The 13,782-nt window shown below is 37.5% G+C and overlaps 1 protein-coding gene across 1 annotated transcript in view; it reads left to right on the top strand.

Moving 5' to 3' along the window:
• The first annotated feature begins 3,839 nt into the window (after window positions 1–3,839).
• LOC150106113 (uncharacterized) overlaps window positions 3,840–13,782 on the top strand; it is a 190,203-nt gene continuing 180,260 nt past the window's right edge. The window contains exon 1 of the mRNA XM_090394632.1: window positions 3,840–3,935. Within this exon, the coding sequence (XP_090250758.1) occupies window positions 3,840–3,935 (96 nt within the window). The remainder of the gene's footprint in view (window positions 3,936–13,782) is intronic.

The raw sequence follows: 13,782 nt of genomic DNA, 5'->3' as shown, positions 1-13,782 counted from the left end.
AAACTTCTAGGGCAACTCTTAGGTATTTTGGATGATTGTTAAATTTCCCTTGTTTATTTCTGAAATAAACATTTGGGATATCGTTGGCCTGGATATTACTTAAATGAAAGGAGGCTACTTCAGTTTTGTTCGGGTTAGATTGTAATCGCCATTGTGTAAATCAGTGGTTCTCAAACTGTGGGGCGAGACTCCAAAGGGGGGGGGGGATGCGAATAGCTTGAAAAGGGGTGCGGCATACTTTCCTAGAGATAAAAATTAAAACGGCCGTAAGTTTAAAAAATAACAACAAATAAAAAAAATCCTCTAACGCCTTTTTATTTTTATATCCGTATAGAGAGTAGGCGAGGCGTTTAGTCTTGTCTAAATTTTGGAGACTGAGTGGGCAGTTCAATCTCTACTGGTACCAATCAGAGATAGCTGGCCCAAGGCTATCACTATTTAATCGGTATGCTGTGAAGAGAATGGCACAAGTGCTGCCATCTCGCGGTCCCTAACCATAACACAATATATTTAATGTGTGAAATACTGTAGGTTCTACGGTCGATTTTCTTGAGTGTACGGGACAAAAAACCCGAGTTTCTTGGAGAAAAAACCCGCTTGCCCGTGCCAGAGATCGACTAACTCGGGAACCGGTCGAAAAAAGCTTAGAAAAATTTCCTCTAGTGGCCGACTAGACTCGAAACTAAGTCTTCCTTTGTGCTGTTAAGCGCCGTGGTATGCAAACGCCACATCCACTGAACTACACTGACCTTAACAACAAGAAATAAAAATACAGAAAGAAAAACTTTTGAGGATACATGTTTTAATTATCACGAATTTCAAAATAACTAATAATTGTTTTTTTCACTTGCATTTATAAAACCGTGTGCCAAAGGCAGTGTTGATAGTTCGGAAGCAGCCGCATTCTCTTCCAGGCAGGATTATACACGCTCAGCTGAAAGCAGCGATTTAATGACAATTCATTGGCGCTTGTTTCAGTGCAATTGGGCTGATTTGTTTACCTCTCCAAGTTGACTTGAATAAATATTGTTTTATTTCGATACATATTTTGGTTAATTGCAAGTGTTAAAACTAATTTTTACTGTAGGCCTAATATTGTGATGCTTTAATTATTTTGTGTTAAAAACTGTTAAATAGTATGAAGAAAACACAAAATAAACTGAATAAAACGTCACTTAGGATGACTTCTATTTTGATAAATAAAACCGGCGGGTAGGGGTGGGATAACAGTGTTTTCTCTTGTCAGGTGGGGTTCAGAGGTAAAATTTTTGAGAAGCACTGTTCTAAAGTATTTATCAAGTACAGCCAGATCTTCAGTTAAGGTGTTCTCAGCTTTTTGGAATGTTGAATGTTGAGTTGGAATGGAAATATCGTCAGCAGACATGAATCTCCGTGATGCTCGCTCTGGGATATCGCTAATATATAAGTTAAAGAGCAATGGGGCAAGAACTGACCCCTGACGTAGGCCATTTTTAAACTTGAAGAATTAACTTTGGTGGGATTCATTGAGAGATACTTGCATCCATCTGTCTGACTGTATTCGATTAATTAGGTTGGCTAGTTTTGGTGATGCGATAGTTTCTAAGAATTTTAAGATAACACCCTCTCTCCACACTGTGTCACAGGCAGCAGAGAGGTCCATGAATACCGCTATTGTGTTCAACTGTTTTTTCATAACCCTTCTCTATAAATGTTGTCAAGGCCAGTACTTGATCGGTTGGAAGCCAGTCTATTCCTGTGGAGTTCTGTTATGTATACTTGAAGAAATTCTGTTGAATAGCATTCTTTCGAGAAGTTTCAGGCAGATGCTTAACAAGGCAACAGTACCGCAGTTGAAACCAATTATAGGGTCTTTGCCAGGTTTTAAGACAGTAAGGATTTCAAATGTTTTAAAAATTGATGGCGATATGCCAGAGTCCAGGATATTATTGTACATAGCAGTAAGCTATTTAATAGTTTTGGGTCCAGAGTTCTTAATGATTCAGGGTAGATGTTACGGAGTGCAGCCGCGTTCCCAGTCCTCAATGAAGTAACTGCCTGGGTAAGTTCCTGGGAAGTGAAAGTCTGAGATAGTGATGATGGTGGAAGATCTGTTTTGAGATATTTTAGTGTTTGTTTCACCTCTCTCGTAGCTACTCTATCTTGAGGATATTTAGTCATCGAGACTATATGCTTTGCAATAGGTTTTTAATCTATGGCGGGCAGTTTACCAGAAGTCCTTATATTAGGGTCAAGCTATTCTCAACTGGAATGAGTAAAATTGAAATTGTTCATTGTTTTAATCCATTTGTTTTTTCCAGCATCGTCAAGAGACTTCAGTAGCTCAGTGGTTACTGTAGGGTTATTATTAGTAGAGAATTATCTATACAGTTTTTCACTGTTCCAGCCTGGAATATAATCTCTCCTAACACCTCTTGGAATGATTCGTTTGGCAGCACCAATAACAATGCCAACAAATCTATTGTAATTGTTTACAGTGGGCTTTATAAATCTTATTACAGTGTCAACGCGTTTCTTAAAAGAATCGCAGTCATGTTTGAGAAAGTTCCATCTAGGTTTTAATACTGTTCTTCCTGACGTCCTCCACTAGTACATCCATGGCCAGATCAAAGAGGTATGGGCTCAGAGCTGATCCCTGATGGAGCCGTACGATAATAGGGAACCTCTCTGTCATTCCGACATAGACCTGACCTGAGTTTTCGCTCCCTCATACATATCCTTCACCAACCTCACGTACTTTTCCGACACCTCCCCCCTTCTTCCTCATATACCTCCATACCTCCTGTCTGGCCACTCTGTCGTAGACCTTTTTCAGGTCTATGAACACCATATGTAGCTACGCCTGCATCTCTCTATATTTCTCCATCAATCGCCTTGGCACAAATATTGCATCCGTTGTCCCTCTTCCTGGCATAAATCCAACCTGCTCGTTACCAATTTTTTTGTTTTCCGCAGCATTCTTCCTTCAATTACTCTTTCCCATATCTTCAACGTGTGTGACATCAGCTTAATCCCTCTATAGTTGCCACAATCTTGAACATCTCCTTTTCTCTTGTAGATTGGGACGAGAATGCTTTTCGTCCATTCCTCTGGTATGTTTTCCTGTTGTGCTATTTTCCTCATCAGATTCCATAACATGTCTAAGCCATCGCTGCTCAAGCTTCTCAACACTTCTCCAGGTATCTGGTCTGCCCCCACAGTCTTTCCGTGTTTCGTTTTTCTCAGTGCCCAATACACTTCCTCCCTGCTTATGTCCTGCACCGATCCCTCGTTTGCCTCTCTATCCTCATTCCTCTCTCTCTCTCTCTCTCTCTCTCTCTCTCTCTCTCTCTCTCTCTTGGATTCTCCTCATTTAGTAGATTACGAAAATATTCTTCCCATCTTCTTCTGTCCTCCTCTTGTAGTACTACTCCTGTGGCGTCCTTTATCTGCTTGACTGATGTTATGTCTTTCGAGGGCTTATCTCTTGGTTTCGCTATTCTCAACAACTTAGCTTCACCACTGTTTCGTCCAGTACTTTTTTCTGATTAAATGTTAACATTATTACAAGCAGAAATTTAATTTATTATTATTATAAAATTTATTACTTTACTTAGATATAGAACACACATCAACGACACGAAAAGTTGTTCATTTCAGTTCATTAAGTTTACAAATGCATATATAATTTATCTGAAATATTCTTTACAATATTGTTTTTTCTTTCTGAATCAAACATAAAGGAATAGGCTTTTTTGACATCACCAATGCTGTAGTTATAATTACTTATGAGGCATGTCCAACAGGTTGTTTTTGGTACTGATTCCCATATGAGAATACATATTTCACAACCCAAAAGCATGAATAGTAATGATATAAACCAAGCAGCTGGAGGTATTGCCATAGTTCCTGATTTTCATCTGAAAAGAAAAAATCTTATTCATAATGATGGTAAAGTTGGAAAATTACTATAATCCTAATACAGTTGGTAGATTTAGCAGTATCAAATCCTTACAGAAATAAATAATTTCTACATGAAACCGTTAAAACTTGGTTGGCAACACAGCATACTTCTGTAAGATATAAACGTACTATAATAAAATTTAAATGCGGTCGAATCAAAGTCCGGTTTAGACTCTTTTAGACACGTCTAGACACTTTTCAATGAGGTTTTACCGATATTTTATCACTCGTAAAAGAGAACGGGGCACGTTTCCTTCTTGTTTGCATTGAATGCTTTTACCGATCTGTAAAGGTTCGAACACTGAAGAAGCAATCAGCAGACGCTGTTATTAATGCATTTGATTCTATTTTTAAAGAAATGCCATGTCACATAAACACAGGCCAAGGAAAGCAATGTTGCAACAGCAAAGTTCGTACATTATTTAAGAAGCATAATATTCATTTCTACATGACCAGGAGCGAAATGAAAGCACCTATTGCAGAAAGGTTTATCAGAACACTGAAAACGAAGATCTACAAATGGATAAAGTTAATAAAAGCAAAAGTTATATGAAAGTATTGCCGACCATTTTACATACTTATAACCTCTCTCCACATGGCGCGATCAGTATGGCTCCTGGGGAAGTTAACTTTCACAATGAGGATAGTATTTGGGAGTATTTGTACAGTACCTGGGAGGAACCGACCAAACCAAAATTTCACTCAGGTGATAGCAGGATTGTAAGCGATGATACCCACAAATTTAGAAAAGGGTTTTTGGGTAACTGGGCATGAAAATTGTCACTATTGCACAGGTTATTAAATGAATCTTGGTAGTATATAGAGTTCATGGTCGGGATGCAGAGATAACGGAAGGAACTTGCCATGAACCCCAACTGAAAAGGCTGATATAGCTAATGAACTTCCTGTTTAGGTGTATCTAATCGAGAGAGCATTTATGCAGCAAAAGCACAATGGAAAGCTTCAGTATTCTGTTAAGGGGCTTCGTTATCCTTCCTCGTATAATTCGTGGGTTTACAGTGAAGGTGTTTTACTCAACCCTTCCCTGTAACGCCATGTATGAAGATGTTTCCTAATAATATGCAAACAAACTTCCAACTGGAATTACACGAGATCAAAATTAAAGGTAAATGGGAATTTTCTTTTACAAAAATTCATCTTACTAGAGAATTTCATAACATTGATTGTGGTTACAATGAGTTTCATATGATACAGGGAAGAGGTTCAGTCAACATCATTGACAACAACACATATATAATGTTTTTGAAAAGTCTAAAGAAGGATCATACAAAGTGTTCAAGATTTCCCGTGGCACTTACAAGTCACACTCTGAACTTCTTCAACCAGTGTTAAGTTCTGAGATTACTGCAAAAAAATATGGCAAACACCATTTCTCTGTCAGTACCTAAAGATTCTAACATTTTGTTTCCCAACGATTCCCCAGTGTTGGACCTTCTACTGGGTCTTCATCAGAATTGGTGTAAAGCTGTAAGGCACAATCACAAGGAAGCATATTTTGTTTATTCTGATTTAATCAAAGAGCAGATAGTTCGAGATACTTGTGTGCCATTGCCATGAGTTGTATAGTGCACCACCAAGTGTTCCTTCCTTTTTTATCACTCCTGATTTGGACTGGGGAATGGTTACACAGTGAAACGCTAGATTTTGCTATGTCTTCTGAAAGGATACCCAGAAGTCTACTCTTCAAAATTAGATCAAATGGGTTTCGATATTTGACTGGTAATATGCGTCCGCGAATTGTTCAAAGACAAGTAACAAAAAGTAATGTATGGAGAAGCAGAATCCAGGCTGAAGCACGTGACCAGTGGTGTGCCGCGAAGCTCTGTGATTGGACTATTACTGTTTACTATGTATGTAAATCATATAGGAAATAACTCGAAGGGAGAAATTTCGTTGTTTGATGATAATGCAAGTTGGCGCAATAATTAATCAAGCTGATCGCGAAAGCTTTCAGGCTGGTTTAAATATACGGAAGTATGGGCAAATTATAACGGATGGTAGATCAATTTGGAAAAGTTAAACGTTATGCATTTTGGAATTAAAAGTTTACAATTGTGTAGCACATTGATGGAACTTTACTCCAAGAGATTAATGAGTCTATGAACTTTGGGATTTTGGAGGACAGAGAGTTGAAGTTCAGAGGGCATATTTCTTAGGTATCCAAGGTAGCTCTTAGGATTACATGGTTATTGTAGTACACACTAAAATGCAGAGATAAAGAAGTTACTGTTCCTTTTTAAAAGGCGTCTATACGTCCACATTTGGATTACTGTGCTCAGGTCTGGTCGCCTGGATTCTTTGGAGATGAGGAAGTGGTAGAGCAGATTCAGTGGTGAGTGACCAAATTGGTCGGTGGAGTAAGAATGCTTCCTTCATTGGTACGCCGAGAGTTTTTGGATTAGAGAAGTTGGTTGATAGGCGAAGAAGAAGAGATATGATAGATATATTTATGGTAGTAAAATGTTTTAATAGGATTGATTCAGCAGAAATATTTGAGCATTGGGCTAGAGGTGGAAGAACAAGATGTTATCCTTGGAAATTAAGTAAAAGCGTGGTTAACAAGTGTGTGAGGACTAGATGTTTCGCTTAGCGAGTGATCAATGAATGAATGGAATGAATTGCCTGACTTCTTTGTGAGTGTTTTGTCTGTGAATAAAGTCAAAAAGAGGTATCGTATTTTGTTAACGTTTGCGTCTTAGCGATGAGTCTACTGAATACATGGAAATGTCCTTATAATAAAAATGTACACCTCCAAGGACTCATTGCGGGAGGATACTCTACTCCGCATACTGAGTTCCCCCACTACACACAACTACAATCACCTCTATCTACGGGCAGTCAGCAGAAGGAATATTATTTGAAATAATTATATTAATTGTTGGTATATACGTGATGAATAACCCGAGTTCCCGGGTGAAAAACCCTGCTACATAAGTAAGAAATCTGCTGTCTTAACTTGAATTGAAAAGAGAAAAAAAAGCACATATAAAGGATCTTCTCATCACTACCAGAACTTTTTCTAGTAGGAAGGAATTAAGTGCCGTTTTCATTCCAATCGCTTCGCAGATGAATTAAAACAGCGTTTTCATTAATGACATGATAGGGAATCAGAATACTAATTGGACATGTTTATTCATAATTACCAAGATCTAATCACACACACACACACACACACACACACACACACACACACACACACACACACACACACACACACACACACACACCAAAAATCCCGTATATTGGAGAAATGAGCATACATTGTTTCAATCTTTTAAAAATACAGAACTTCACCAATTTTTGATTATAATGCAATAAATTATCTTCCTGGCGTCTGATATTCTTAGGAAATAGCAGACTGCCTTCCTTCTATGAGTCCTTCGGCTTCTTGGTGGTGCGGAGTAATTACAACTTATAAGAGATACCATAATTATCTGAAATAATGACAATAGAAATAGTCAACACAAAATAAACTTTCTCAAATATAAAATAGTTCTCTCGCCGTGACGAGAGGAATCGTCATATGAGTTTTTTTTTTTTTTTTACAATATACAGGATGGTTCAAAATTCAACGTACAAACTTTGAGGGGAGGTAGAGAACATCACAATCAACCTTATTCACATAGGAAAGCAGACCAGAACGCCACCCGAAAGTGATAGGTGGTGAAGTTCTTCAGCCCTCCAGGTGAGCGATTGGGGCTTCCTCATTGAAGGAATAATGAATACAGGAATACCTTGTATAGCGCGGTTTTGAACAACGCGGGTTTTGGTCTAACGTGGTTTTTATTATTACACTTATCATTATTACACTAACATTGTCAACACCAACCGGCGACTCGGGGGCGCCGCAAGTGACAGTCGAGAGCCACGTTTATTCAGTAGTTATTCAATTGGCTCTCACGTAGACACTTTCTTTCCACGCCGAATTTTATTATTTACGTTAATATTAGTATTTAATATTTTATTAATTAAGTATGAGCGAAAAGAGACAAAACAAAGGAGACACAGTTGGAGTAACAAAAAAACGCAAGTGGTTGACATTAGAGAAGAAAATTGAAATTATAAAATGTCACGAGAATGGCGCTTCGTTTGCTAAAAGAGCACGTGAGATTTCAATGAATGAATCATCTGTACGAACAATTATTCAGAGCAAAGAAAAGATTAAACAACATGGAATGAACACCGCTTCTTATGTCAAAAGTGATCACGAGAAATCGATCTTCTACAATGGAAAATATGGAACGGCTTCTAATGATCTGGATTGAAGATTGTAATCAGAAAAAGATTCTTTTGAGTCAAATGATAATCCAGCAAAAGCAACAAGTCTATTTGACAAAATAAAAGAAAATGAAAGCGAAGTTGTGGGTGGTTCTACAGTTTCAAGAAGCGTATTGGACTCCATAACGTAAGAATCGCAATTAAAAATAACGCAAGGTGAAGGCGCAAGTGCTGACACTAAAACTGCAGAATTATTCCCCAGTGAATTGAAGGAAGGCTGATTGAGAAGATTGAGAATTATTGAGAAGGAAGGCTACACAGATGATCAAATTTTTAACGCTAACGAGACTGGCTTGTTCTGGAAAAGAATGCCATCGCGCACATTTCTAGCAGAGAAGGAAAAAACACAAGCTGGGAATAAAGTGTCAAAAGACCGATTGACACTTTTACTAGGAGGTAATGCATCAGGTGATTTAAAATTAAAGCCACTGCTAGTGTACAGAGCGGAAAACCCAAGAGTTCTCAAGGGCTTTACAAAGAACAATTTACCTGTTCATTGGCTTCGAATAAAAAAGCGTGGGTGACTCGTTCAATTTTCGAAAACTGGTTTAAAACTTGTTTTTGCCCTGAAATTTAAAAAGCTATTGTAAAAAGAATTCCTTTCAAAATTTCGCTTTTATTAGACAATGCGCCAGGCAATACAACTCTATTGACTGACTTAGATGAAAATGTCAAGATTCATTTTCCCCCTCCAAACACAACATCAGTTCTGCAGCCGATGGATCAAGGGATTATCTCCACTTTCATGGCTTACTATTTAAGACGAACTTTTGCTCAAGCTATTAAAGCTGCAGTAGAAGAGGACTCTTGGACTTTGAGTGAATTTTGAAAGAAATTTAACATAACCGCTTGCCATTCAAAATATTAATGAATCTTGGCAAGCGGTGACTCAAAGCAACATGACAGCCGTATGGCATAATATCTTGCCGGATTTTTCAAAGGACTTTGTTGCCTTTGCAACGCAAAAAGAGGAAATCTCAACAGAAATTGTGCAGATGGGAAAAGATCTTGGTTTTACAAGTTTAGATTGTAACAATGTGAACGAATGTATTGATTTTCATTCAAATGATCTGGATGATGAAACCCTTTTGGAGTTGGAACAACAACGAGCCTATGAAGGCAGAATAAGACGAAGATGATCCCACTGATGTCATGGTTGAAGAATTTTCCTTTGCTGACCTTTCAACTTTTGTGAGAAAAATCGACGAAGCTTCCGACGTTCTAATAAATGCCGACCCGATTTTGGAAAGAAGCATCAAAGTGAGACAAAGTCTCAATAATGCCATCAAATGCTACAGAGATCTAGTACTTGAAGAGACAAAGAAGACAAGGATGGTTCAACGAACACTAAAAGACTACTTTAGTAAAAAGTAAATTACTGTATGCTAAAACTGAAGCAATATTTGTTTTGTTTTCTACACCTTTTATATCAGTTTAAAAGAATTTTATTTGTTATTTAGTTATTTTATTGCTTAATAATTTTTTTAAACATTTTTATTATCCTAAATTTTTGTAATAAACAAATTAAATTGAAAACGTTTATAAATAGACCTCGAACAACGCGGTTTTGCATAGCGCGGACTCTTCTTGGAACCAATTAACCGCGCTATACAAGGTATTCCTGTACATTATTCCTTTAATGAGGAAGAATGAGAAAGGAAAGAAATTATTCTTTGAAATGCATGCGTCGTTTTGCAAACGCTGAGATGGCAGACATGCACCTCGTTTACGGGTTAGCTGACGGTACGTGAAAGGTACCCAAATATACGTGTACTGTATCAACAAATGTTTGCGGATTTGCATCAGAATTTGTGTGACTGAGGATCCTTCAGGGATCGCAGGCTAGTGGGCGGCCACGACGACGCGAAATCTCGCCGTGGAAGAGGAGGTGTTGCATGCGATGGACAATATTCCAGAGACCAGCACACACTTGCCGTTGCCTCTGCTATAGGAGTATTTCGATCCAGTGTATTGCGCGTTTTACTCTGAGTCCTTAAATCCATGTCATCTGCACCGTGTCTAGTTACTGATGGCCAAAGATTATCCTCGACGTGTGGAATTTGCGCTATGGTTTTTGCAGAAAAGTGCCATACACACGGACCTTCTAACTTATATTTTGTTTGTGGATGAAGCTTCATTTACCCACGAAGGGATCTTCAATCACCACAATGCTCATGTGAGGGCCCATGTGAACCCGCACACTGTGCGATGATCACATGCTGCACAACAATGCTTCGCTATTAAACATAGCATGTGATATTTGTAATTTCAATGACCTGTGATCGTATGTTTTGGTAAGCTCAATTCTAATTCTAATACTAAATATGTTTTTTTTTCTTCATAAGAATAATCATAGGATATATGTATATATAAGAGTATTACCATGGGATACATTAGCGACTTTTCATGTCTAATGTTTGTGTTTGAGTGACATCATTATATGATTAAATTATTCAGAAAAGCCTAAACGCTGCCGCCACTAGGCTCTGCTATACTCTAAGATTTCCCATAGTCTTTTAACAGGAAGGAAATACCCCAAACTGTATTGGAAAATTAGTACAACCATCTATAGACAAACAAATACAAACTTGATGACAATGACAGATGTTTTTCACCCAGGGAAAATTCTAAGATATCTTATCTCAAAAATATCGCCCATAATTCCTTGGCAAACCAAAACACCATGTGATATCACACAGTGACATATGTTCCCCAGAAATTTCCAAACACAAAACATCACGACTTCTTATCTCTAAAATGCAATAAGCTAACCCAACACACCATGTGATGTTCCTGACAGAAGTGGGGGCCCCCCAGCGAAATTCCAAACATTCCAAGCTTTATCTTATCACTATCCATCACCCATAATGCCATACTAATTGGAAAATTAGTACAGCCATCTATAGACAACCAAACACAAAACTTGACGGCAATGACAGATGTTTGTCAACCTGGGAAAATTCCAAGATATCTTATCTTAAAAACATCGCCCACAATTCCTTGTCAAACAAAAACACCATGTGATACACAAGAGACATATGTTCCCCAGAAATTTCCAAACACATAATGTCACGACTCCTTATCTCTAAAATCACAACAATGCTGTACGCAAACCCAACACACCATGTGATGTTCCTGACAGAAGGGGGCCCCCATCGAAGTTCTACACATTTCAAACTTTATCTTATCACTATTCATCACCCCTAATGCCATACGCAAACCAAGTACTTATCTATAACTCATGACAACACACATCCACGACACGGATGTTACTTTCCCATTCACACTACCCCATTTTGTTCATAGTATCCCACGAATCACGACAAAACCTTATCCACAAATATCTCAATTTTCCATTCAAAACAATAACGTAACTTATTTACAAATAACAAATTACTTCACTTATTTACAACTAACAAATGATGTCACTTATCTACATCTGATAGCAACGTACACCCACGACCCATTCCTTATCTTATCTTGATCTTGTTCAAAGTGCCCCACCAATCACGAATCCATATCTCTAACTTCACCCATGATTCCATACGCGAGCAAAACACAAGAACTGAAGCCATTGACACATATGGACCCAGGGAAATTCCAAAGATTCCAAACCCATGATGTCACACACAGTGACGCCATCATCTCAACAACCAATCACGTCACGATTCCTTATCTTATCTTGAACTTGTTTAAAGCTCCTACCATATCACTAACCCTCATAGAACATGTATAGGACGTAATAGGGAGATACATTGCTGCTCGAATTTGAGAAACAAAACAATGCCTTAATCTTGCTCCGAAGAAGGAATGAGCCTGTTTCCATCACGAACTCCTAAGTTACTTTATGCTAAACTTGGTACGATGTTGTGAATGCCGCTTTTCAGTTCGAGGCAGACATATTCCATACAGAAATGTCTCTCCGTATAGTTTTCTGTAAGCACCGTTCATTAATTCCTTAACTAGGTTCTTAAGAAATTTTTAACTTTTCCCGAAAACGCATTGCAGTTTAATTTGTACGAAATTTGTAACACATTTTTAGCAATATAATTTACTAGTGTGCTGGCAATAAATTTATGTCTACATTTGGCTATAGTCATGAAAAATGTTTCGTATACAGCTTAAAATATAGTTCCTCCTTAGCTTTGCACACCAGTGTAGCTACTGTAGCGTTTTGACTAATTTCTCACTTATTGCATATAAATTTAATCATTTTCCTTCCTACAATACCATGAACTTTCCCTAATAATAATAATAATAATAATAATTTTTTTTTTTATTTATTTTTTATTTTTTTTATTATTATTAATAATAGTTTATCATCTCTCAAATAATTACATGAATATACTAATATTTAGGCAACCACAAAACTTTTTCTTGCAAAATGGTTCAGTAAGAATTATAATTACTCTTAAGATCATTATCATTTGCAGAATTTCTCATTGACACAAGAGTAAAAAGCGTGTATAATTATGTATAATTACCATTAATAATAATCATAGTAATATTTTACACTTAATAACTCACAAGTTAAACAATATTACTTATGTTGCAGTTCATAACTGAAGTATTACTGTCACATTTTCTGTTTACTACTAGAATTCATTACAGAATGTTAGATAAATACTACTAGTGGGATGTAACTCAACTGCACCGTCGAAGCTTTGTAATTAGCTTATCTGAGGGTGATACTGGTTATATATATATATATATATATATATATATATATATATATATATATATATATATATATATATATATATATACAGGATGTTCGGGATAAATTTGACATATTTATAATTAATTATATTTTTCCGTAAGTTACATGTATTAACACACACTTCTCTTCATTTAAAAGTTTGGACCCTTCTTCATTCACATACAAGATATCAGAAAGGATGGATAGCTGGAACCCACCTGAATCATGGAAGAGAATAACTTGTATCATGATGATTCGTGCCCGCCATCAAAATAAGGATATTACGACTGCTGCCCAATGCTCCCTGAATACAGTAAAAACAATCAGGCATGAACTAGAGACTTGCAATGGTGACTACGAGGATGTAGCAAGAAGAAAGATCCCTAGCAGACGATCTGATTGCGTTCGTACAGCAGAATTCCTCGCAAATCTGCAGGAACAGGTGTTGAAGAACCCTGGCATTGGAATTCGGGCTTTGTTCGTGGAGTTGCTAACTGTAGTCAAGCCCTGGATAACAAGGGTAGCCAATGGTAGGCCGTATGTATGGCAGCAGGATTCGGCCCCTTGCCACACCTCTGGGAAAAGTCAAAAATGGTTGTCTGAAAATTTCTACGACTTCACCAGTCCAAATGTTTGGCCTCCAAACTCCCCAGACCTTAACCCCATGGATTATTTTGTATGGGGCGCAGTTGAAAAAGACACCAATCGCACTTCCAGTAATACAAAAGCCCAGTTAATGGATAAAATTAAAACAGTTTTTGCGGCCCTTCCCAGGGAGACTGTAGCATCAGCTTGTTCGAGGTTCCGAAGCAGAATTGAAGCTGTGATCGATGCTAATGGTG

Source organism: Typopeltis vanoorti, chromosome 6 (assembly GCF_054136105.1).
Source record: "Typopeltis vanoorti isolate ZY-2024b chromosome 6, IOZ_Tvanoo_1.0, whole genome shotgun sequence".
In the NCBI taxonomy this organism is placed as follows: Eukaryota; Metazoa; Arthropoda; class Arachnida; order Uropygi; family Thelyphonidae; genus Typopeltis; species Typopeltis vanoorti.
Note: the sequence above shows the minus strand (reverse complement) of the source record. Positions and strands in the feature narration are given on the sequence as shown.